We start from the raw sequence: 25,348 nt of genomic DNA on the forward strand, positions 1-25,348 counted from the left end.
ATGGGGAGATTCCCTGCAGTAGTTTGTGTCTCTGCCCCTCCCACAATGACGAGATTCCCCTGCAGTAGTTTGTGTCTCTGCCCCTCCCACAATGGTGAGATTTCCCTGCAGTAGTTTGTGTCTCTGCCCCTCCCACAATGGTGAGATTTCCCTGCAGTAGTTTGTGTCTCTGTCCCTCCCACAATGGGGAGATTTCCCTGCAGTAGTTTGTGTCTCTGCCCCTCCCACAATGGGGAGATTTCCTGCAGTAGTTTGTGTCTCTGCCCCTCCCACAATGAGGAGATTTCCCCCCCAGTAGTTTGTGTCTCTGCCCCTCCCACAATGGTGAGATTTCCCCCCCCCCAGTAGTTTGTGTCTCTGCCCCTCCCACAATGGTGAGATTTCCTGCAGTAGTTTGTGTCTCTGCCCCTCCCACAATGGGGAGATTCCCCTGCAGTAGTTTTTGTCTCTGCCCCTCCCACAATGGTGAGATTTCCTGCAGTAGTTTATGTCTCTGCCCCTCCCACAATGGGGAGATTTCCTGCAGTAGTTTGTGTCTCTGCCCCTCCCACAATGATAAGATTTCCTGCAGTAGTTTGTGTCTCTGCCCCTCCCACAATGGTGAGATTTCCCCCAGTAGTTTGTGTCTCTGCCCCTCCCACAAGGATAAGATTTCCTGCAGTAGTTTGTGTCTCTGCCCCTCCCACAATGATGAGATTTCCTGCAGTAGTTTGTGTCTCTGCCCCACCCACAATGGTGAGATTCAATGCAGTAGTTTGTGTGTCTGCCCCTCCCACAATGGGGAGATTTCCCTGCAGTAATTTGTGTCTCTGCCCCTCCCACAATGGGGAGATTTCCTGCAGTAGTTTGCATCTGTGCCCCTCCCACAATGGGGAGATTTCCTGCAGTAGTTTGTGTCTCTGCCCCTCCCACAATGGGGAGATTCCCTGCAGTAGTTTGTGTCTCTGCCCCGCCCACAATGAGGAGATTTCCCCCCCAGTAGTTTGTGTCTCTGCCCCTCCCACAATGATGAGATTCCCTGCAGTAGTTTGTGTCTCTGCCCCTCCCACAATGATGAGATTCCCTGCAGTAGTTTGTGTCTCTGCCCCTCCCACAATGATGAGATTTCCTGCAGTAGTTTGTGTCTCTGCCCCTCCCACAATGATGAGATTCCCTGCAGTAGTTTGTGTCTCTGCCCCTCCCACAACGATGAGATTTCCTTCAGTAGTTTGCATCTGTGCCCCTCCCACAATGGGGAGATTTCCTGCAGTAGTTTGTGTCTCTGCCCCTCCCACAATGGGGAGATTTCCTGCAGTATTTTGCATCTGTGCCCCTCCCACAATGGGGAGATTTCCTGCAGTAGTTTGTGTCTCTGCCCCTCCCACAATGGGGAGATTTCCTTCAGTAGTTTGCATCTGTGCCCCTCCCACAATGGGGAGATTTCCTGCAGTAGTTTGTGTCTCTGCCCCTCCCACAATGGGGAGATTTCCTGCAGTAGTTTGTGTCTCTGCCCCTCCCACAATGAGATTTCCCCCCCAGTAGTTTGTGTCTCTGCCCCTCCCACAATGGTGAGATTTCCCCCCCCCAGTAGTTTGTGTCTCTGCCCCTCCCACAATGCTGAGATTTCCCCCCCCAGTAGTTTGTGTCTCTGCCCCTCCCACAATGGGGAGATTCCCTGCAGTAGTTTGTGTCTCTGCCCCGCCCACAATAGGGAGATTTCCCTGCAGTAGTTTGTGTCTCTGCCCCTCCCACAATGATGAGATTCCCTGCAGTAGTTTGTGTCTCTGCCCCTCCCACAACGATGAGATTTCCTTCAGTAGTTTGTGTCTCTGCCCCTCCCACAATGGTGAGATTCCCTGCAGTAGTTTGTGTCTCTGCCCCTCCCACAATGACGAGATTCCCCTGCAGTAGTTTGTGTCTCTGCCCCTCCCACAATGGTGAGATTTCCCTGCAGTAGTTTGTGTCTTTGCCCCTCCCACAATGGTGAGATTCCCCTGCAGTAGTTTGTGTCTCTGTCCCTCCCACAATGGGGAGATTTCCCTGCAGTAGTTTGTGTCTCTGCCCCTCCCACAATGGGGAGATTTCCTGCAGTAGTTTGTGTCTCTGCCCCTCCCACAATGAGGAGATTTCCCCCCCAGTAGTTTGTGTCTCTGCCCCTCCCACAATGCTGAGATTTCCCCCCCCAGTAGTTTGTGTCTCTGCCCCTCCCACAATGGTGAGATTTCCTGCAGTAGTTTGTCTCTCTGCCCCTCCCAAAATGGGGAGATTCCCCTGCAGTAGTTTTTGTCTCTGCCCCTCCCACAATGGTGAGATTTCCTGCAGTAGTTTATGTCTCTGCCCCACCCACAATGGTGAGATTCAATGCAGTAGTTTGTGTCTCTGCCCCTCCCACAATGGTGAGATTTCCCCCAGTAGTTTGTGTCTCTGCCCCTCCCACAAGGATAAGATTTCCTGCAGTAGTTTGTGTCTCTGCCCCTCCCACAATGGGGAGATTCCCTGCAGTGGTTTGTGTCTCTGCCCCTCACACAATGGTGAGATTCCCTGCAGTAGTTTGTGTCTCTGCCCCTCCCACAATGGTGAGATTTCCCCCAGTAGTTTGTGTCTCTGCCCCTCCCACAATGGGGAGATTCCCTGCAGTAGTTTGTGTCTCTGCCCCTCCCACAATGACGAGATTCCCCTGCAGTAGTTTGTGTCTCTGCCCCTCCCACAATGGTGAGATTTCCCTGCAGTAGTTTGTGTCTCTGCCCCTCCCACAATGGTGAGATTTCCCTGCAGTAGTTTGTGTCTCTGTCCCTCCCACAATGGGGAGATTTCCCTGCAGTAGTTTGTGTCTCTGCCCCTCCCACAATGGGGAGATTTCCTGCAGTAGTTTGTGTCTCTGCCCCTCCCACAATGAGGAGATTTCCCCCCCAGTAGTTTGTGTCTCTGCCCCTCCCACAATGATGAGATTCCCTGCAGTAGTTTGTGTCTCTGCCCCTCCCACAATGGTGAGATTTTCTGCAGTAGTTTGTGTCTCTGCCCTGCCTACAATGGGGAGATTCCCTGCAGTAGTTTGTGTCTCTGCCCCGCCCACAATAGGGAGATTTCCCTGCAGTAGTTTGTGTCTCTGCCCCTCCCACAATGATGAGATTCCCTGCAGTAGTTTGTGTCTCTGCCCCTCCCACAACGATGAGATTTCCTTCAGTAGTTTGTGTCTCTGCCCCTCCCACAATGGGGAGATTCCCTGCAGTAGTTTGTGTCTCTGCCCCTCCCACAATGACGAGATTCCCCTGCAGTAGTTTGTGTCTCTGCCCCTCCCACAATGGTGAGATTTCCCTGCAGTAGTTTGTGTCTCTGCCCCTCCCACAATGGTGAGATTTCCCTGCAGTAGTTTGTGTCTCTGTCCCTCCCACAATGGGGAGATTTCCCTGCAGTAGTTTGTGTCTCTGCCCCTCCCACAATGGGGAGATTTCCTGCAGTAGTTTGTGTCTCTGCCCCTCCCACAATGAGGAGATTTCCCCCCCAGTAGTTTGTGTCTCTGCCCCTCCCACAATGGTGAGATTTCCCCCCCCCCCCCAGTAGTTTGTGTCTCTGCCCCTCCCACAATGCTGAGATTTCCCCCCCCAGTAGTTTGTGTCTCTGCCCCTCCCACAATGGTGAGATTTCCTGCAGTAGTTTGTGTCTCTGCCCCTCCCACAATGGGGAGATTCCCCTGCAGTAGTTTTTGTCTCTGCCCCTCCCACAATGGTGAGATTTCCTGCAGTAGTTTATGTCTCTGCCCCTCCCACAATGGGGAGATTTCCTGCAGTAGTTTGTGTCTCTGCCCCTCCCACAATGATAAGATTTCCTGCAGTAGTTTGTGTCTCTGCCCCTCCCACAATGGTGAGATTTCCCCCAGTAGTTTGTGTCTCTGCCCCTCCCACAAGGATAAGATTTCCTGCAGTAGTTTGTGTCTCTGCCCCTCCCACAATGATGAGATTTCCTGCAGTAGTTTGTGTCTCTGCCCCACCCACAATGGTGAGATTCAATGCAGTAGTTTGTGTGTCTGCCCCTCCCACAATGGGGAGATTTCCCTGCAGTAATTTGTGTCTCTGCCCCTCCCACAATGGGGAGATTTCCTGCAGTAGTTTGCATCTGTGCCCCTCCCACAATGGGGAGATTTCCTGCAGTAGTTTGTGTCTCTGCCCCTCCCACAATGGGGAGATTCCCTGCAGTAGTTTGTGTCTCTGCCCCGCCCACAATGAGGAGATTTCCCCCCCAGTAGTTTGTGTCTCTGCCCCTCCCACAATGATGAGATTCCCTGCAGTAGTTTGTGTCTCTGCCCCTCCCACAATGATGAGATTTTCTGCAGTAGTTTGTGTCTCTGCCCCTCCCACAATGATGAGATTCCCTGCAGTAGTTTGTGTCTCTGCCCCTCCCACAACGATGAGATTTCCTTCAGTAGTTTGTGTCTCTGCCCCTCCCACAATGGGGAGATTCCCTGCAGTAGTTTGTGTCTCTGCCCCTCCCACAATGATGAGATTCCCTGCAGTAGTTTGTGTCTCTGCCCCTCCCACAACGATGAGATTTCCTTCAGTAGTTTGTGTCTCTGCCCCTCCCACAATGGGGAGATTCCCTGCAGTAGTTTGTGTCTCTGCCCCTCCCACAATGACGAGATTCCCCTGCAGTAGTTTGTGTCTCTGCCCCTCCCACAATGGTGAGATTTCCCTGCAGTAGTTTGTGTCTCTGCCCCTCCCACAATGGTGAGATTTCCCTGCAGTAGTTTGTGTCTCTGTCCCTCCCACAATGGGGAGATTTCCCTGCAGTAGTTTGTGTCTCTGCCCCTCCCACAATGGGGAGATTTCCTGCAGTAGTTTGTGTCTCTGCCCCTCCCACAATGAGGAGATTTCCCCCCCAGTAGTTTGTGTCTCTGCCCCTCCCACAATGGTGAGATTTCCCCCCCCCAGTAGTTTGTGTCTCTGCCCCTCCCACAATGGTGAGATTTCCTGCAGTAGTTTGTGTCTCTGCCCCTCCCACAATGGGGAGATTCCCCTGCAGTAGTTTTTGTCTCTGCCCCTCCCACAATGGTGAGATTTCCTGCAGTAGTTTATGTCTCTGCCCCTCCCACAATGGGGAGATTTCCTGCAGTAGTTTGTGTCTCTGCCCCTCCCACAATGATAAGATTTCCTGCAGTAGTTTGTGTCTCTGCCCCTCCCACAATGGTGAGATTTCCCCCAGTAGTTTGTGTCTCTGCCCCTCCCACAAGGATAAGATTTCCTGCAGTAGTTTGTGTCTCTGCCCCTCCCACAATGATGAGATTTCCTGCAGTAGTTTGTGTCTCTGCCCCACCCACAATGGTGAGATTCAATGCAGTAGTTTGTGTGTCTGCCCCTCCCACAATGGGGAGATTTCCCTGCAGTAATTTGTGTCTCTGCCCCTCCCACAATGGGGAGATTTCCTGCAGTAGTTTGCATCTGTGCCCCTCCCACAATGGGGAGATTTCCTGCAGTAGTTTGTGTCTCTGCCCCTCCCACAATGGGGAGATTCCCTGCAGTAGTTTGTGTCTCTGCCCCGCCCACAATGAGGAGATTTCCCCCCCAGTAGTTTGTGTCTCTGCCCCTCCCACAATGATGAGATTCCCTGCAGTAGTTTGTGTCTCTGCCCCTCCCACAATGATGAGATTCCCTGCAGTAGTTTGTGTCTCTGCCCCTCCCACAATGATGAGATTTCCTGCAGTAGTTTGTGTCTCTGCCCCTCCCACAATGATGAGATTCCCTGCAGTAGTTTGTGTCTCTGCCCCTCCCACAACGATGAGATTTCCTTCAGTAGTTTGCATCTGTGCCCCTCCCACAATGGGGAGATTTCCTGCAGTAGTTTGTGTCTCTGCCCCTCCCACAATGGGGAGATTTCCTGCAGTATTTTGCATCTGTGCCCCTCCCACAATGGGGAGATTTCCTGCAGTAGTTTGTGTCTCTGCCCCTCCCACAATGGGGAGATTTCCTTCAGTAGTTTGCATCTGTGCCCCTCCCACAATGGGGAGATTTCCTGCAGTAGTTTGTGTCTCTGCCCCTCCCACAATGGGGAGATTTCCTGCAGTAGTTTGTGTCTCTGCCCCTCCCACAATGAGATTTCCCCCCCAGTAGTTTGTGTCTCTGCCCCTCCCACAATGGTGAGATTTCCCCCCCCCAGTAGTTTGTGTCTCTGCCCCTCCCACAATGCTGAGATTTCCCCCCCCAGTAGTTTGTGTCTCTGCCCCTCCCACAATGGGGAGATTCCCTGCAGTAGTTTGTGTCTCTGCCCCGCCCACAATAGGGAGATTTCCCTGCAGTAGTTTGTGTCTCTGCCCCTCCCACAATGATGAGATTCCCTGCAGTAGTTTGTGTCTCTGCCCCTCCCACAACGATGAGATTTCCTTCAGTAGTTTGTGTCTCTGCCCCTCCCACAATGGTGAGATTCCCTGCAGTAGTTTGTGTCTCTGCCCCTCCCACAATGACGAGATTCCCCTGCAGTAGTTTGTGTCTCTGCCCCTCCCACAATGGTGAGATTTCCCTGCAGTAGTTTGTGTCTTTGCCCCTCCCACAATGGTGAGATTCCCCTGCAGTAGTTTGTGTCTCTGTCCCTCCCACAATGGGGAGATTTCCCTGCAGTAGTTTGTGTCTCTGCCCCTCCCACAATGGGGAGATTTCCTGCAGTAGTTTGTGTCTCTGCCCCTCCCACAATGAGGAGATTTCCCCCCCAGTAGTTTGTGTCTCTGCCCCTCCCACAATGCTGAGATTTCCCCCCCCAGTAGTTTGTGTCTCTGCCCCTCCCACAATGGTGAGATTTCCTGCAGTAGTTTGTCTCTCTGCCCCTCCCAAAATGGGGAGATTTCCCTGCAGTAGTTTTTGTCTCTGCCCCTCCCACAATGGTGAGATTTCCTGCAGTAGTTTATGTCTCTGCCCCACCCACAATGGTGAGATTCAATGCAGTAGTTTGTGTCTCTGCCCCTCCCACAATGGTGAGATTTCCCCCAGTAGTTTGTGTCTCTGCCCCTCCCACAAGGATAAGATTTCCTGCAGTAGTTTGTGTCTCTGCCCCTCCCACAATGGGGAGATTCCCTGCAGTGGTTTGTGTCTCTGCCCCTCACACAATGGTGAGATTCCCTGCAGTAGTTTGTGTCTCTGCCCCTCCCACAATGGTGAGATTTCCCCCAGTAGTTTGTGTCTCTGCCCCTCCCACAATGGGGAGATTCCCTGCAGTAGTTTGTGTCTCTGCCCCGCCCACAATAGGGAGATTTCCCTGCAGTAGTTTGTGTCTCTGCCCCTCCCACAACGATGAGATTTCCTTCAGTAGTTTGTGTCTCTGCCCCTCCCACAATGGGGAGATTCCCTGCAGTAGTTTGTGTCTCTGCCCCTCCCACAATGGTGAGATTTCCCTGCAGTAGTTTGTGTCTCTGTCCCTCCCACAATGGGGAGATTTCCCTGCAGTAGTTTGTGTCTCTGCCCCTCCCACAATGGGGAGATTTCCTGCAGTAGTTTGTGTCTCTGCCCCTCCCACAATGAGGAGATTTCCCCCCCAGTAGTTTGTGTCTCTGCCCCTCCCACAATGATGAGATTCCCTGCAGTAGTTTGTGTCTCTGCCCCTCCCACAATGGTGAGATTTTCTGCAGTAGTTTGTGTCTCTGCCCTGCCTACAATGGGGAGATTCCCTGCAGTAGTTTGTGTCTCTGCCCCGCCCACAATAGGGAGATTTCCCTGCAGTAGTTTGTGTCTCTGCCCCTCCCACAATGATGAGATTCCCTGCAGTAGTTTGTGTCTCTGCCCCTCCCACAACGATGAGATTTCCTTCAGTAGTTTGTGTCTCTGCCCCTCCCACAATGGGGAGATTCCCTGCAGTAGTTTGTGTCTCTGCCCCTCCCACAATGACGAGATTCCCCTGCAGTAGTTTGTGTCTCTGCCCCTCCCACAATGGTGAGATTTCCCTGCAGTAGTTTGTGTCTCTGCCCCTCCCACAATGGTGAGATTTCCCTGCAGTAGTTTGTGTCTCTGTCCCTCCCACAATGGGGAGATTTCCCTGCAGTAGTTTGTGTCTCTGCCCCTCCCACAATGGGGAGATTTCCTGCAGTAGTTTGTGTCTCTGCCCCTCCCACAATGAGGAGATTTCCCCCCCAGTAGTTTGTGTCTCTGCCCCTCCCACAATGGTGAGATTTCCCCCCCCCCCCCAGTAGTTTGTGTCTCTGCCCCTCCCACAATGCTGAGATTTCCCCCCCCAGTAGTTTGTGTCTCTGCCCCTCCCACAATGGTGAGATTTCCTGCAGTAGTTTGTGTCTCTGCCCCTCCCACAATGGGGAGATTCCCCTGCAGTAGTTTTTGTCTCTGCCCCTCCCACAATGGTGAGATTTCCTGCAGTAGTTTATGTCTCTGCCCCTCCCACAATGGGGAGATTTCCTGCAGTAGTTTGTGTCTCTGCCCCTCCCACAATGATAAGATTTCCTGCAGTAGTTTGTGTCTCTGCCCCTCCCACAATGGTGAGATTTCCCCCAGTAGTTTGTGTCTCTGCCCCTCCCACAAGGATAAGATTTCCTGCAGTAGTTTGTGTCTCTGCCCCTCCCACAATGATGAGATTTCCTGCAGTAGTTTGTGTCTCTGCCCCACCCACAATGGTGAGATTCAATGCAGTAGTTTGTGTGTCTGCCCCTCCCACAATGGGGAGATTTCCCTGCAGTAATTTGTGTCTCTGCCCCTCCCACAATGGGGAGATTTCCTGCAGTAGTTTGCATCTGTGCCCCTCCCACAATGGGGAGATTTCCTGCAGTAGTTTGTGTCTCTGCCCCTCCCACAATGGGGAGATTCCCTGCAGTAGTTTGTGTCTCTGCCCCGCCCACAATGAGGAGATTTCCCCCCCAGTAGTTTGTGTCTCTGCCCCTCCCACAATGATGAGATTCCCTGCAGTAGTTTGTGTCTCTGCCCCTCCCACAATGATGAGATTTTCTGCAGTAGTTTGTGTCTCTGCCCCTCCCACAATGATGAGATTCCCTGCAGTAGTTTGTGTCTCTGCCCCTCCCACAACGATGAGATTTCCTTCAGTAGTTTGTGTCTCTGCCCCTCCCACAATGGGGAGATTCCCTGCAGTAGTTTGTGTCTCTGCCCCTCCCACAATGATGAGATTCCCTGCAGTAGTTTGTGTCTCTGCCCCTCCCACAACGATGAGATTTCCTTCAGTAGTTTGTGTCTCTGCCCCTCCCACAATGGGGAGATTCCCTGCAGTAGTTTGTGTCTCTGCCCCTCCCACAATGACGAGATTCCCCTGCAGTAGTTTGTGTCTCTGCCCCTCCCACAATGGTGAGATTTCCCTGCAGTAGTTTGTGTCTCTGCCCCTCCCACAATGGTGAGATTTCCCTGCAGTAGTTTGTGTCTCTGTCCCTCCCACAATGGGGAGATTTCCCTGCAGTAGTTTGTGTCTCTGCCCCTCCCACAATGGGGAGATTTCCTGCAGTAGTTTGTGTCTCTGCCCCTCCCACAATGAGGAGATTTCCCCCCCAGTAGTTTGTGTCTCTGCCCCTCCCACAATGGTGAGATTTCCCCCCCCCCAGTAGTTTGTGTCTCTGCCCCTCCCACAATGGTGAGATTTCCTGCAGTAGTTTGTGTCTCTGCCCCTCCCACAATGGGGAGATTCCCCTGCAGTAGTTTTTGTCTCTGCCCCTCCCACAATGGTGAGATTTCCTGCAGTAGTTTATGTCTCTGCCCCTCCCACAATGGGGAGATTTCCTGCAGTAGTTTGTGTCTCTGCCCCTCCCACAATGATAAGATTTCCTGCAGTAGTTTGTGTCTCTGCCCCTCCCACAATGGTGAGATTTCCCCCAGTAGTTTGTGTCTCTGCCCCTCCCACAAGGATAAGATTTCCTGCAGTAGTTTGTGTCTCTGCCCCTCCCACAATGATGAGATTTCCTGCAGTAGTTTGTGTCTCTGCCCCACCCACAATGGTGAGATTCAATGCAGTAGTTTGTGTGTCTGCCCCTCCCACAATGGGGAGATTTCCCTGCAGTAATTTGTGTCTCTGCCCCTCCCACAATGGGGAGATTTCCTGCAGTAGTTTGCATCTGTGCCCCTCCCACAATGGGGAGATTTCCTGCAGTAGTTTGTGTCTCTGCCCCTCCCACAATGGGGAGATTCCCTGCAGTAGTTTGTGTCTCTGCCCCGCCCACAATGAGGAGATTTCCCCCCCAGTAGTTTGTGTCTCTGCCCCTCCCACAATGATGAGATTCCCTGCAGTAGTTTGTGTCTCTGCCCCTCCCACAATGATGAGATTCCCTGCAGTAGTTTGTGTCTCTGCCCCTCCCACAATGATGAGATTTCCTGCAGTAGTTTGTGTCTCTGCCCCTCCCACAATGATGAGATTCCCTGCAGTAGTTTGTGTCTCTGCCCCTCCCACAACGATGAGATTTCCTTCAGTAGTTTGCATCTGTGCCCCTCCCACAATGGGGAGATTTCCTGCAGTAGTTTGTGTCTCTGCCCCTCCCACAATGGGGAGATTTCCTGCAGTATTTTGCATCTGTGCCCCTCCCACAATGGGGAGATTTCCTGCAGTAGTTTGTGTCTCTGCCCCTCCCACAATGGGGAGATTTCCTTCAGTAGTTTGCATCTGTGCCCCTCCCACAATGGGGAGATTTCCTGCAGTAGTTTGTGTCTCTGCCCCTCCCACAATGGGGAGATTTCCTGCAGTAGTTTGTGTCTCTGCCCCTCCCACAATGAGATTTCCCCCCCAGTAGTTTGTGTCTCTGCCCCTCCCACAATGGTGAGATTTCCCCCCCCCAGTAGTTTGTGTCTCTGCCCCTCCCACAATGCTGAGATTTCCCCCCCCAGTAGTTTGTGTCTCTGCCCCTCCCACAATGGGGAGATTCCCTGCAGTAGTTTGTGTCTCTGCCCCGCCCACAATAGGGAGATTTCCCTGCAGTAGTTTGTGTCTCTGCCCCTCCCACAATGATGAGATTCCCTGCAGTAGTTTGTGTCTCTGCCCCTCCCACAACGATGAGATTTCCTTCAGTAGTTTGTGTCTCTGCCCCTCCCACAATGGTGAGATTCCCTGCAGTAGTTTGTGTCTCTGCCCCTCCCACAATGACGAGATTCCCCTGCAGTAGTTTGTGTCTCTGCCCCTCCCACAATGGTGAGATTTCCCTGCAGTAGTTTGTGTCTTTGCCCCTCCCACAATGGTGAGATTCCCCTGCAGTAGTTTGTGTCTCTGTCCCTCCCACAATGGGGAGATTTCCCTGCAGTAGTTTGTGTCTCTGCCCCTCCCACAATGGGGAGATTTCCTGCAGTAGTTTGTGTCTCTGCCCCTCCCACAATGAGGAGATTTCCCCCCCAGTAGTTTGTGTCTCTGCCCCTCCCACAATGCTGAGATTTCCCCCCCCAGTAGTTTGTGTCTCTGCCCCTCCCACAATGGTGAGATTTCCTGCAGTAGTTTGTCTCTCTGCCCCTCCCAAAATGGGGAGATTCCCCTGCAGTAGTTTTTGTCTCTGCCCCTCCCACAATGGTGAGATTTCCTGCAGTAGTTTATGTCTCTGCCCCACCCACAATGGTGAGATTCAATGCAGTAGTTTGTGTCTCTGCCCCTCCCACAATGGTGAGATTTCCCCCAGTAGTTTGTGTCTCTGCCCCTCCCACAAGGATAAGATTTCCTGCAGTAGTTTGTGTCTCTGCCCCTCCCACAATGGGGAGATTCCCTGCAGTGGTTTGTGTCTCTGCCCCTCACACAATGGTGAGATTCCCTGCAGTAGTTTGTGTCTCTGCCCCTCCCACAATGGTGAGATTTCCCCCAGTAGTTTGTGTCTCTGCCCCTCCCACAATGGGGAGATTCCCTGCAGTAGTTTGTGTCTCTGCCCCGCCCACAATAGGGAGATTTCCCTGCAGTAGTTTGTGTCTCTGCCCCTCCCACAACGATGAGATTTCCTTCAGTAGTTTGTGTCTCTGCCCCTCCCACAATGGGGAGATTCCCTGCAGTAGTTTGTGTCTCTGCCCCTCCCACAATGGTGAGATTTCCCTGCAGTAGTTTGTGTCTCTGTCCCTCCCACAATGGGGAGATTTCCCTGCAGTAGTTTGTGTCTCTGCCCCTCCCACAATGGGGAGATTTCCTGCAGTAGTTTGTGTCTCTGCCCCTCCCACAATGAGGAGATTTCCCCCCCAGTAGTTTGTGTCTCTGCCCCTCCCACAATGATGAGATTCCCTGCAGTAGTTTGTGTCTCTGCCCCTCCCACAATGGTGAGATTTTCTGCAGTAGTTTGTGTCTCTGCCCTGCCTACAATGGGGAGATTCCCTGCAGTAGTTTGTGTCTCTGCCCCGCCCACAATAGGGAGATTTCCCTGCAGTAGTTTGTGTCTCTGCCCCTCCCACAATGATGAGATTCCCTGCAGTAGTTTGTGTCTCTGCCCCTCCCACAACGATGAGATTTCCTTCAGTAGTTTGTGTCTCTGCCCCTCCCACAATGGGGAGATTCCCTGCAGTAGTTTGTGTCTCTGCCCCTCCCACAATGACGAGATTCCCCTGCAGTAGTTTGTGTCTCTGCCCCTCCCACAATGGTGAGATTTCCCTGCAGTAGTTTGTGTCTCTGCCCCTCCCACAATGGTGAGATTTCCCTGCAGTAGTTTGTGTCTCTGTCCCTCCCACAATGGGGAGATTTCCCTGCAGTAGTTTGTGTCTCTGCCCCTCCCACAATGGGGAGATTTCCTGCAGTAGTTTGTGTCTCTGCCCCTCCCACAATGAGGAGATTTCCCCCCCAGTAGTTTGTGTCTCTGCCCCTCCCACAATGGTGAGATTTCCCCCCCCCCCCCAGTAGTTTGTGTCTCTGCCCCTCCCACAATGCTGAGATTTCCCCCCCCAGTAGTTTGTGTCTCTGCCCCTCCCACAATGGTGAGATTTCCTGCAGTAGTTTGTGTCTCTGCCCCTCCCACAATGGGGAGATTCCCCTGCAGTAGTTTTTGTCTCTGCCCCTCCCACAATGGTGAGATTTCCTGCAGTAGTTTATGTCTCTGCCCCTCCCACAATGGGGAGATTTCCTGCAGTAGTTTGTGTCTCTGCCCCTCCCACAATGATAAGATTTCCTGCAGTAGTTTGTGTCTCTGCCCCTCCCACAATGGTGAGATTTCCCCCAGTAGTTTGTGTCTCTGCCCCTCCCACAAGGATAAGATTTCCTGCAGTAGTTTGTGTCTCTGCCCCTCCCACAATGATGAGATTTCCTGCAGTAGTTTGTGTCTCTGCCCCACCCACAATGGTGAGATTCAATGCAGTAGTTTGTGTGTCTGCCCCTCCCACAATGGGGAGATTTCCCTGCAGTAATTTGTGTCTCTGCCCCTCCCACAATGGGGAGATTTCCTGCAGTAGTTTGCATCTGTGCCCCTCCCACAATGGGGAGATTTCCTGCAGTAGTTTGTGTCTCTGCCCCTCCCACAATGGGGAGATTCCCTGCAGTAGTTTGTGTCTCTGCCCCGCCCACAATGAGGAGATTTCCCCCCCAGTAGTTTGTGTCTCTGCCCCTCCCACAATGATGAGATTCCCTGCAGTAGTTTGTGTCTCTGCCCCTCCCACAATGATGAGATTTTCTGCAGTAGTTTGTGTCTCTGCCCCTCCCACAATGATGAGATTCCCTGCAGTAGTTTGTGTCTCTGCCCCTCCCACAACGATGAGATTTCCTTCAGTAGTTTGTGTCTCTGCCCCTCCCACAATGGGGAGATTCCCTGCAGTAGTTTGTGTCTCTGCCCCTCCCACAATGATGAGATTCCCTGCAGTAGTTTGTGTCTCTGCCCCTCCCACAACGATGAGATTTCCTTCAGTAGTTTGTGTCTCTGCCCCTCCCACAATGGGGAGATTCCCTGCAGTAGTTTGTGTCTCTGCCCCTCCCACAATGACGAGATTCCCCTGCAGTAGTTTGTGTCTCTGCCCCTCCCACAATGGTGAGATTTCCCTGCAGTAGTTTGTGTCTCTGCCCCTCCCACAATGGTGAGATTTCCCTGCAGTAGTTTGTGTCTCTGTCCCTCCCACAATGGGGAGATTTCCCTGCAGTAGTTTGTGTCTCTGCCCCTCCCACAATGGGGAGATTTCCTGCAGTAGTTTGTGTCTCTGCCCCTCCCACAATGAGGAGATTTCCCCCCCAGTAGTTTGTGTCTCTGCCCCTCCCACAATGGTGAGATTTCCCCCCCCCCCAGTAGTTTGTGTCTCTGCCCCTCCCACAATGGTGAGATTTCCTGCAGTAGTTTGTGTCTCTGCCCCTCCCACAATGGGGAGATTCCCCTGCAGTAGTTTTTGTCTCTGCCCCTCCCACAATGGTGAGATTTCCTGCAGTAGTTTATGTCTCTGCCCCTCCCACAATGGGGAGATTTCCTGCAGTAGTTTGTGTCTCTGCCCCTCCCACAATGATAAGATTTCCTGCAGTAGTTTGTGTCTCTGCCCCTCCCACAATGGTGAGATTTCCCCCAGTAGTTTGTGTCTCTGCCCCTCCCACAAGGATAAGATTTCCTGCAGTAGTTTGTGTCTCTGCCCCTCCCACAATGATGAGATTTCCTGCAGTAGTTTGTGTCTCTGCCCCACCCACAATGGTGAGATTCAATGCAGTAGTTTGTGTGTCTGCCCCTCCCACAATGGGGAGATTTCCCTGCAGTAATTTGTGTCTCTGCCCCTCCCACAATGGGGAGATTTCCTGCAGTAGTTTGCATCTGTGCCCCTCCCACAATGGGGAGATTTCCTGCAGTAGTTTGTGTCTCTGCCCCTCCCACAATGGGGAGATTCCCTGCAGTAGTTTGTGTCTCTGCCCCGCCCACAATGAGGAGATTTCCCCCCCAGTAGTTTGTGTCTCTGCCCCTCCCACAATGATGAGATTCCCTGCAGTAGTTTGTGTCTCTGCCCCTCCCACAATGATGAGATTCCCTGCAGTAGTTTGTGTCTCTGCCCCTCCCACAATGATGAGATTTCCTGCAGTAGTTTGTGTCTCTGCCCCTCCCACAATGATGAGATTCCCTGCAGTAGTTTGTGTCTCTGCCCCTCCCACAACGATGAGATTTCCTTCAGTAGTTTGCATCTGTGCCCCTCCCACAATGGGGAGATTTCCTGCAGTAGTTTGTGTCTCTGCCCCTCCCACAATGGGGAGATTTCCTGCAGTATTTTGCATCTGTGCCCCTCCCACAATGGGGAGATTTCCTGCAGTAGTTTGTGTCTCTGCCCCTCCCACAATGGGGAGATTTCCTTCAGTAGTTTGCATCTGTGCCCCTCCCACAATGGGGAGATTTCCTGCAGTAGTTTGTGTCTCTGCCCCTCCCACAATGGGGAGATTTCCTGCAGTAGTTTGTGTCTCTGCCCCTCCCACAATGAGATTTCCCCCCCAGTAGTTTGTGTCTCTGCCCCTCCCACAATGGTGAGATTTCCCCCCCCCAGTAGTTTGTGTCTCTGCCCCTCCCACAATGCTGAGATTTCCCCCCCCAGTAGTTTGTGTCTCTGCCCCTCCCACAATGGGGAGATTCCCTGCAGTAGTTTGTGTCTCTGCCCCGCCCACAATAGGGAGATTTCCCTGCAGTAGTTTGTGTCTCTGCCCCTCCCACAATGATGAGATTCCCTGCAGTAGTTTGTGTCTCTGCCCCTCCCACAACGATGAGATTTCCTTCAGTAGTTTGTGTCTCTGCCCCTCCCACAATGGTGAGATTCCCTGCAGTAGTTTGTGTCTCTGCCCCTCCCACAATGACGAGATTCCCCTGCAGTAGTTTGTGTCTCTGCCCCTCCCACAATGGTGAGATTTCCCTGCAGTAGTTTGTGTCTTTGCCCCTCCCACAATGGTGAGATTCCCCTGCAGTAGTTTGTGTCTCTGTCCCTCCCACAATGGGGAGATTTCCCTGCAGTAGTTTGTGTCTCTGCCCCTCCCACAATGGGGAGATTTCCTGCAGTAGTTTGTGTCTCTGCCCCTCCCACAATGAGGAGATTTCCCCCCCAGTAGTTTGTGTCTCTGCCCCTCCCACAATGCTGAGATTTCCCCCCCCAGTAGTTTGTGTCTCTGCCCCTCCCACAATGGTGAGATTTCCTGCAGTAGTTTGTCTCTCTGCCCCTCCCAAAATGGGGAGATTCCCCTGCAGTAGTTTTTGTCTCTGCCCCTCCCACAATGGTGAGATTTCCTGCAGTAGTTTATGTCTCTGCCCCACCCACAATGGTGAGATTCAATGCAGTAGTTTGTGTCTCTGCCCCTCCCACAATGGTGAGATTTCCCCCAGTAGTTTGTGTCTCTGCCCCTCCCACAAGGATAAGATTTCCTGCAGTAGTTTGTGTCTCTGCCCCTCCCACAATGGGGAGATTCCCTGCAGTGGTTTGTGTCTCTGCCCCTCACACAATGGTGAGATTCCCTGCAGTAGTTTGTGTCTCTGCCCCTCCCACAATGGTGAGATTTCCCCCAGTAGTTTGTGTCTCTGCCCCTCCCACAAGGATAAGATTTCCTGCAGTAGTTTGTGTCTCTGCCCCTCCCACAATGATAAGATTTCCTGCAGTAGTTTGTGTGTCTGCCCCTCCCACAATGGGGAGATTCCCCTGCAGTAGTTTGTGTTTCCTCCTGCCTGTGACTGGGCCTTTAATTATTCTGCTTGCGCATCCTGCAACCTGTAGTAAAGCAAACAGACAAATAGAAATACGGGGCTCTGCTCCTTCTTAGGCATCTAATCATGTGAGCTGTCTGGCTCTCTATGACAATTCTTTGAGTCACTGATGCAGGACAAGTATGCAGCCAGTGAAGTCACAAGTCAAGCTTATTCCAGGTCACTGATCCAGTGGCAATAAAGACTTCAGAGAGAGGACAGACAAAAAGAAATGGACTTGGAAAATATTCTAGAGAGCCCAACTCAAGAGATCAGATGGAGGACATCCCCTTCAAGATGGGGGGGGGGGTCGTTACCTTGTAGCTTCTCTCTTTCTATTAGCCCGTTCAGCTTGGTCATGATGCTGAAGACGAGAACTGACTCTATGGCTGCCCTGTAGCGCCCCGACTGGTCCCCATCAGCGCAGAGTCCCAGGCTCTGAACTCCTTGGCCAGTTCCAACTCCGTCCAGTAGGGGGAGCTCATGCGGCAGGAAGTTTGCCACCATGTTGTGAATGGTTCGTTCTTTGGAGCCGGGATCCAGCAACCAGCAGGCCACCTGCAGAATAAGAATTGCGGTTACAGGAAATTCACAAAGTTTCAGGTTTCATTGCACCAATGGCACTTTGTGAAAGGGAGACGGGCCAGGGACAGTCAGGCTGGGGGAGGGGGAGCTAGATGGCATTTGTTTCCAATCCCCTTGTGGAGGTTTCCATTTGTAGATGGACATTTTATGGTTATACAACCAGGTCACATTTCTATAATCTATCTATATGGACTATAAACTGAAGGACTTATGAATAAATGGTTGTGGAACAAATCATCCGAGTTTCCATTATTTCTTATGGGGAAATGCGCTTTGATATACGAGTGCTTTGGATTACAAGCATGCTTCCAGAAACAAATTTTGCTCGTAATCCACAGTTTTACTGTAAGTCATTTTAGTACTGGAGAGAAGAGATTGTACAACTAGTAAAACAGAATTAAAAAAAGCACGAGATCAGTTTTCATCCTTTTTTTCCTCCATCACAGTGCTGCTGATCTGCTCCAGCCTCGTTCAGCCACTCCTCGTCTACATGTACTCGCTGCGCAGTTCTCACTGGCTGGCCTACAGAAATGCACCCCCTACATTATGGAGATGAGGAGGGGGGAGGGATTCGGGGAATGAGGAGGGGTTATGGAGATGATGAGGGGGGATTTGGCGAATGGGGAGGGGTTATGAAGATGAGAGGGAGGGATTTGGCATATGGGGAGGGGTTATGGAGATGAGAGGGAGGGATTTGGGGAATGGGGAGGGGTTATGGAGATGAGGAGAGAGGGAGGGATTTTGGGGGAAGTGGAGAGAGATTATAGAGACAAGGTAAGGGAGGGGTTATGGAGAAGAGGAGAGGGAGGGATTTGGAATGGGGAGTGGTTATAGAAATGGAGAGAGGGAGGGATTTGGGGGAAGGGGAGGGGTTAGAGAGACAAGGGGAGAGGAAGGCATTATGGGTTGGGGAGATGTTACAGAGACTAGGAGGGGGGAATCTGGAAAAAGGGAGGGGCTATAGAGAAAAGGTAAGGGAGGGATTTGGGGAATGGGGAGGGGTTATGGAGATAAGGAGAGGGAGGAGTTTGGGTAATGTTATAAAGACAAGGTAAGGGAGGGTTTTGTGGACTGGAGTGGGGCTATGGAGATAAGGAAAGGGAGGGATTTGGGGAATGGGGAGGGGTTATGGAGATGAGAGGGAGGGATTTGGGGAATGGGGAGGGGTTACAGAGACAAGAATAAGAGATTTGGGGTAACGGGAGGGGTTATGGAGATAAGGAGAGAGGGAGGGATTTTGGGGGAAGGGGAGAGAGATTATAGAGACAAGGAAAGGGACGGATTTTGGGAATGGGGAGGGGTTATAGAGAAAAGCAGAGGGAGGTGTTAGGAATGGGGAGGGGTTATGGAGATGAGAAGAGGGGGGATTTTGGGAAAGGGGAGGGGTTGAATGAAAGAATGATTTGTATAGCTCTACAATGCGAACTGAATCGCCTCAAGGGTTAAGAATGGGGAAGAGTTATGGAGATGAGGAGAGAAGGGGGGATTTTGGGAAAGGGGAGAGGTTATAGAGACAAGAAGAGGGAGGCATTATGGGAATGGGGAGGGGTTATAGAGACAAGGAGAGGGGGATTTTGGGAATGGGGATAGGTTATAGTTATATATAAAATTATAACAGTTTTGCTCCAGTGGAAATAGACTTCTGGGGAGAGGTTATGGAGATGAGGAGAGGGATAAATTTGGGGAATGGGGAGGGGTTATAGAGACAAGGAGAAGAAGGGATTTGGAATGGGGAGGGGTTATGGAGATGAGAGGGAGGGATTTGGGGGAAGGGGAGAGGTTAGAGAGACAATGGGAGAGGAAGGCATTATGGGATTGGGGAGCGGTTACAGAGACTGGGGGGGGGGGGAAATAGGGAGGGGCTATAAAGAAAAGGTAAGGGAGGAATTTGGGTAATTGGGAAAGGTTATAAAGACAAGGTAAGGGAGGGGTTTGGGGAATGGGGTGGGGTTATGGAGAAGAGGAGAGGGAGGGATTTGGAATGGGGAGGAGTTATATAAATGAGGAGAGAAGGAGGGATTTGGGGAAAGGGGAGGGGTTATGGAGATGAGGAGAGGGAGGGTTTTGGGGAATTGGGGTGGGGTTATGGAGATGAGGAGAGGGAGGGATATGGGGAATGGGGTGGGGTTATGGAGATGAGGAGAGGGAGGGATTTGGGGAATGGGGTGGGGTTATGGAGATAAGGAGAGGGAGGGTTTTGGGGAATGGGGTGGGGTTATGGAGATGAGGAGAGGGAGGGTTTTGGGGAATGGGGTGGGGTTATGGAGATGAGGAGAGGGAGGGATTTGGGGAATGGGGTGGGGTTATGGAGATGAGGAGAGGGAGGGATTTGGGGAATGGGGTGGGGTTATGGAGATAAGGAGAGGGAGGGTTTTGGGGAATGGGGAGTGGTTTTGGAGATGAGAGGGGTTCTAGAGACAAAACATAGGATGATCTGCATGTACTCCAGAGATGTACTGAATATGTTTGTTTTTTTTATCCCCAGAAATACACATTGAATATGTTGCTTTATAGAGGAGAAGAGACAGGTAGCAGTTAATTAGATGCGGACAGATCTGTTGGTTCTTTGATGAAATAATCCAATAAACCTTCACTAGCGATAAGCTGATTGCAGAAGGAGACTGAGATTAATCCCAAAGTGAATCCATCTGGTGATCGCACTGATCCTCGTCCTCATCAGGCGTGAGAACCGCAGAGCGGAGCCATAGAAGGTCACACTACCTGATAAATCTTCTCTCATCAGCCGGGATCCTCATTACACATGTAAAACCCTCCGATGGTGGGAGAGCCGGAGCCACAAGAGAGATGAGCAAAAGCTGCTTTTATCAATCTTAAAGGAAAACTCCACATTCAATAACGATTATTTCTGCGCAATATAATAATAATAATAATAATAATAAAAAAAACATTTAGTACATCCCTGCAATGGTTTGTGCCTTTAACTATTTTGCTGCCCTATAAGCAGAGACCTTGGAAAATAAAACGATGGCCCTATAAGGTTTATTCAGTAGACAACTTCAGCAAAACAAGTAAAGAAATTACAAACTTAAGCCCATCGGAGAACCTCCTTACATCAGGGTCCCTATACAGAAACAAAAAGGAAGCTGAACTAATGAAAGAATGAAATAAACAAATCTGGTCTAAGTGAACAAGTAAGCCTGTTGTATTAATAGAAAAATAAATGAGAACCAGGAATGTTAAACTACTCAAGGGTGTTCAGAAATATAGATGCAGATGAATGCAACATGTGAAACCTGTGATGTAACAAAAAACAAAAAAAGAGTAACCTAATAAATTAAACAAAAGACAACCAATTAACGAATAGATAAATATCTTAAATTGTGCAATAAACGAACCAGCAAATACAGAAAATTTGAAAAAGTGTGAAACTTGAATAAACACATAAATGAAAAATAAAGTTAAAGTTAAAGAGTGCTCCGAGAAGACGTCCGGCTAGTGACGGAACGCGTAGGGAGGAGCGACGAGCTGACGTCACCGTGCGGTTCTCACATTAGTCACAAGCTCTGACAGCTTGTATAGCTGGTAAGCCTTCAATTTATGTGCTGGTGGATTCACGGTATCCTTTGAATATTGAAGATCCTTCACTGGGTGTTCCAACATTTATTCCCCGTTGGGAAGCACTACAGAAGAGACTTTCACTTATTTTTATTTTTCATTTATGTTTTTATTCATGTTTTCACAAGTCTTCACACTTTTTCAATCCTTCTGTTGTATTTGCTGGTTTGTTTATCATTATTGCACAATTTATGATATTTATTTGTTAATTGGTTGTCTTTGTTTCACTTATTAGGTTACTCTCTTTTTTTTTGTTACCTCACAGGTTTCACGTGTTTATTGCATTCATCTGCATCTATAGTTTTGACCACCCTTGAGTAGTTTGACATTGCTGGTTCTCATTTATTTTTCTATTAATACCATAGGTTTACTTGTTCACTAGACCACATTCGTTTATTTCATGCATTATTATAGCTTCCATTGTGCTTCTTATCCCTTTGGTGTGTATTTCACTTTTGAGTTGCAGCTTTTTTTTGGTTGTCCTACCAGCGCAGTTTTTTTCTTTTACATTTTGTGTCCCTATAGGTGACCCTGACATTAGGAGGGAACTCTGACTGGGGTTCTGATGTAAGGAGGGACTCTGCATGGGACTTCCATGTTAAGGAGGGACCCTGACGTGGGGGGGGGGGGGGGTGCAATCATTGATAGGAAGTCTCATGCAAAGGGGAACTCTGACTCTGATGTAAGGAAGTTCCCATGATTGGTTGTTAGGTCGATGGTGGCCCTAGCAACCAATGATGGTACAATGACAGGGCAGTCAAGAAATTTTTCTAATTTGCACTGGTGCCTGAAGTGGGTGGGAGTGTTGTGGATGTTGGAGAGAGAAAGGAGACCATAGGCTGAGCTGATGCAACTCTGCTGGGGTCTCATGTAAGCAGGAACTCTGAAGTGAAGACTCTGATGGGCACACTAATGCTAGGGGGGGGGGCTCTGATGTAAGGAGGTAGTCTGTTGGGGACTCCCCTGCAAGAAGGAACACAAAATAGGATCCTGAAGTAAAGGGGGGGGGACTGGTAGGACTTTGAAATAAGAAAGACTGACAGTTGGGATGCTGGTGGTCTTGGTTGCTAGCAAGCAATGATGGTACAATGAAAGCGCAGCCAGGAAAACCTGCACTTGATACCCGAGGGGGGCGTTGTGGAGGTTGGAAAGAAATGGAGACCATAGGGTGACCTGAATCCGAGGCTCTACAAGGAACCTTGATGTAAGGGGGGGGGGGGGGGGGCGCGACACTGAACAGGACCGTGAAGTAAGCAAGGACTCTCATGAAAGGACAAACTGACTGGTGCTCTGATGTGAGGGGGGGGGGGGGACTCTGCTAGGGACTCCAATGTAAGCAGAGACTCTAAATGGGACCCCTGGAGGTCACTGGTGGGAACTGTCATGCAAAGGGGGACTCTGACTGAGGTTCTGATGCAAGGGGGGCTCTAAAGTAAGAGAGCCGTTCACGATTGGTTGTTAGGATGCTGGTGGTCATAGAAACCAACAATGCTACAATGACAGCGTAGCCAGGGGAACCTGCAATGTAGACTGTAGAGGGATGGTTGTGTATGTTGGGGAGAAACAGACTGTTGGAAGGCAACATGGTTTAATATCATATTTCTGGTATTTCATTCCCTGGTTGATACAGGCAGATGGCCCCAAGTTGGAATGTAACCAGTTACATTCCAGAGCTTTGTAGCATATCAGAATCTGCATCTATGAGCTTGGCTCTGGGCCGACTGGTATAATACACTGCAAGCACTCTTCAAAGAGAGCCATGGCTGCCAGAATGATTGATGACAGTGTGTGACAAAGATCAAAGGATCAACAGGCGCCCAGAGATGATACATGGACAATGCTGCCCCTAGAGGCAAATACAGCAGGACGGACAGTAATATAAGATATTAAAAGGACTACCTCTTGGCAATATCTCATTGGACAGAGGCTAGTGGGGGTGGTTATGAATGGGTCTGAATGAATGTGTAAAAAGGGCACACAGGAGGGAATTCGTCCCTTTTTCGCTGATGGCTCTTGCCTGATCTCTCTTTGCCATCTGAGCCCAGCGGGCGAAACAAAAACCTCGAAGAAAGCATTGTGATAAATATCCTTGATATTCTTGTATTATATGTTCTGGTGTTATATGCTTTGTAATATCTTGCTTTAGTATTTTCATATTAGCGTTTTCCTACTTTCTTGGGAAATAAATAAGACTTTGTTTTATTAAGCAGTGTGCTTGGCTTAATAGCTAACTTTGTATTATAGTGATATCAACAGTAACACCCGATCAAAGTTTTAATAGACTAGCCAACTAGGGGAATAGACAAGTTAATACATAGGTGCAATAAAAAGAGGGGATCCGTAACCACCTTCAAATATTATTTATTGTACCAATTACTTCACAGACTATAGGCCATGGGTTCTCAACCTGTGGTCCTTCAACTGTTAACGAAACTGCAAGTCCCATTAAGCATGGCAAGGCTGACAGTTACAAGTAGAATCTCTGATGACAGTAAAAATCCAAATGGGATCTTACCCTTCCCCAAAAAAAAAAAAAAAGAAGGTTTGGCCCAACACGAAAACGAATTTCTCAGCAAATATTAAACTTCCCCTCCCCCTGCCTTGTGAAGCCCCATTTCCTTCTGCTGCGGGGGGGGGGGCTCCTAATCCAGCACTGTAAAAGTGGGCCAGTCCCCGATGATCCCCTTGCACAGATGTCACCCCTCTTCGGGACCCCACCTCAGGACAGGAGGAGAGGAGACTCGTGACTTGAGCATCACATGACCAGAGGTTTAGGGGAGTTAAAAGGGCATTTGAAGGTGAGGGGCATTCCAACAGCTCCGCTTTCAAAAAAAAAAGGAGCAAGCAGCTTCCAGGTAAATAAGATAATTGGAAATGTGTCATTTCCCAACATGCGGTCATTTCCCTTTAACACTCAGCAGATCAGATTCACACACCTATCTAATAAAACAACTTTAAATGTCTGCAGACCGCCTTCAACATGAGGCAGCAGCAGCAGGCGGCCTAGAAAACCAGCGATGACCTTTCCTGATGAGCTCCAGGGGGGATCCGCTGCAGATAAAGACTTTGCTAAACTTTGCCAGTAAAGCCGCTCAATTCCCAGAGCAACACGGCGCCTCATCTGCTGCAATTAGTGAGATTTTCTACAAAGTTCCAGCAACGTTTCTCTTACCCAGAGAGACGGCAAAAGGAGGCGGAGACATTTTACAGGGAAAACTTTGCTGTGGTCCCCAACGGCCGGGGCTGTTTAGATCTGTAAATGCGACGCATTATCGGCCCCCTGAGGTGGGGAGGGGCTGCAGATAGGGAAAAACAGCAGGTCTGTTGACCGGATGCTCAGAATTGTTCAACTCCTGTGACACCCAATCATAATCCAGTTTAAGAAAAAAAAACTTAAAGTGGTATTAAAGTTTTGGCTTTAAAAAAAAAAAAAAAATGTTATACTTGCACCTGCTCTGTGTAATGGTTTTCCTCCTCTTCTCTGGTCCCCCACTGATGCTCCTGGTTACTACCCCTTAACCAGTGCCCTTCCTATAGCAAGCCACTTGCTATGGGGCCACTGGTGCATGCTCGCTCCCGAGCCCTGCTCTATGCATCCATAAGACACAGAGCTTCGGCTCAGCCCCGCCCCCCCATTCCCCTGATTGGCTCACTGGGTGTGATTGACAGCAACGGAAGCCAATGGTTCCCTCTGCTGTCTCATCCAATGAGGAGAGGTAGTCCCGATGCACATCGCTGAATTGAGAGGGTGCTCAGGTGAGTATTAAGGGCTGCTGTGGGTGGAGCAGCACACTGAACATTCATTTTTTTCCCTGCATGCATAGAATGTAAACTTCAGCCTCTACAACCACTTTAAATATGTTTTTAAATGATCCCAAGACCCCTTTCACACTGGAGCTGGGGGCCCATTAGCACTAAAGCGCCGCTTGTTTCAGCAAAGCTTTAGTACTGTTTAAAGTGGAAGTAAACCCTTCTATCGTTTTCTGTCAAGGAAGCTGCCATCTTGGCCTCAGATTCTTCAACTGCCATAATGCTGCACATGTGATCAGTTATGAAACCAGCCATTGGATGGTTTGAAAGTTTGGTTGAGAGCACAACCAATGTGAAAGTTAGCATTTCCGGCATGCCGGGAATGTAAGTGTTTTTCGAAACTGGGTTTACACCTGCTTTAAGTGGCGGTTTTCGGCCTCTAGCGGGGAGCTTTTAACCCCAAAGGAGGCATAATAAAGCCCGTGTTGCACCGCTTTTGGAAGCGCTGTCCATTCATTTCAATGGGGAGGGGCATTATGGGAGTGCTTAATACAGCACTCCCGAAACCGCCCCAAAGATTATGCTTGCAGGATTTTTCCTAACGTCCCGCAAGTGCACCGCCCCAATGTGAAAAGTCACACTGAAATGAACGGGAGGTGGTTTTCAGGCGCTTTACAGACATCATTTCTAGCACTAAAACGCCTGTAAACCGCCGTGTGAAAGGGGTCTAAAAGTGCAAAACCGTCTTAGAACGACTCTGGAGAAGAGATTCGGCTCTCTCGCATTGTGCTCTCTGGTTCAGAGGGTGGTGATAAATGGGGAGTACTCGGAATGGTCAGGGTTGGGTAGTGGGGTCCCCCCAGGGTTCTGTGCTGGGACCAATCATGTTTAATTTGTTCATAAACGACCTGGAGGATGGAGTAA

At 50.3% G+C, this 25,348-nt stretch overlaps 1 protein-coding gene across 1 annotated transcript in view; it reads right to left on the reverse strand.

The window, feature by feature from the left end:
• POLQ (DNA polymerase theta) overlaps window positions 1-25,348 on the reverse strand; it is a 125,309-nt gene that overhangs the window by 45,610 nt on the left and 54,351 nt on the right. The window contains exon 13 of the mRNA XM_077479376.1: window positions 16,831-17,071. Coding sequence (XP_077335502.1) covers window positions 16,831-17,071 — 241 coding nt within the window. The remainder of the gene's footprint in view (window positions 1-16,830; window positions 17,072-25,348) is intronic.

Source organism: Lithobates pipiens, unplaced genomic scaffold (genome assembly GCF_037356315.1).
Source record: "Lithobates pipiens isolate NorthernLeopardFrog02 unplaced genomic scaffold, aLitPip1_a1.2 Scaffold_16, whole genome shotgun sequence".
Lineage (NCBI taxonomy): Eukaryota > Metazoa > Chordata > Amphibia > Anura > Ranidae > Lithobates > Lithobates pipiens.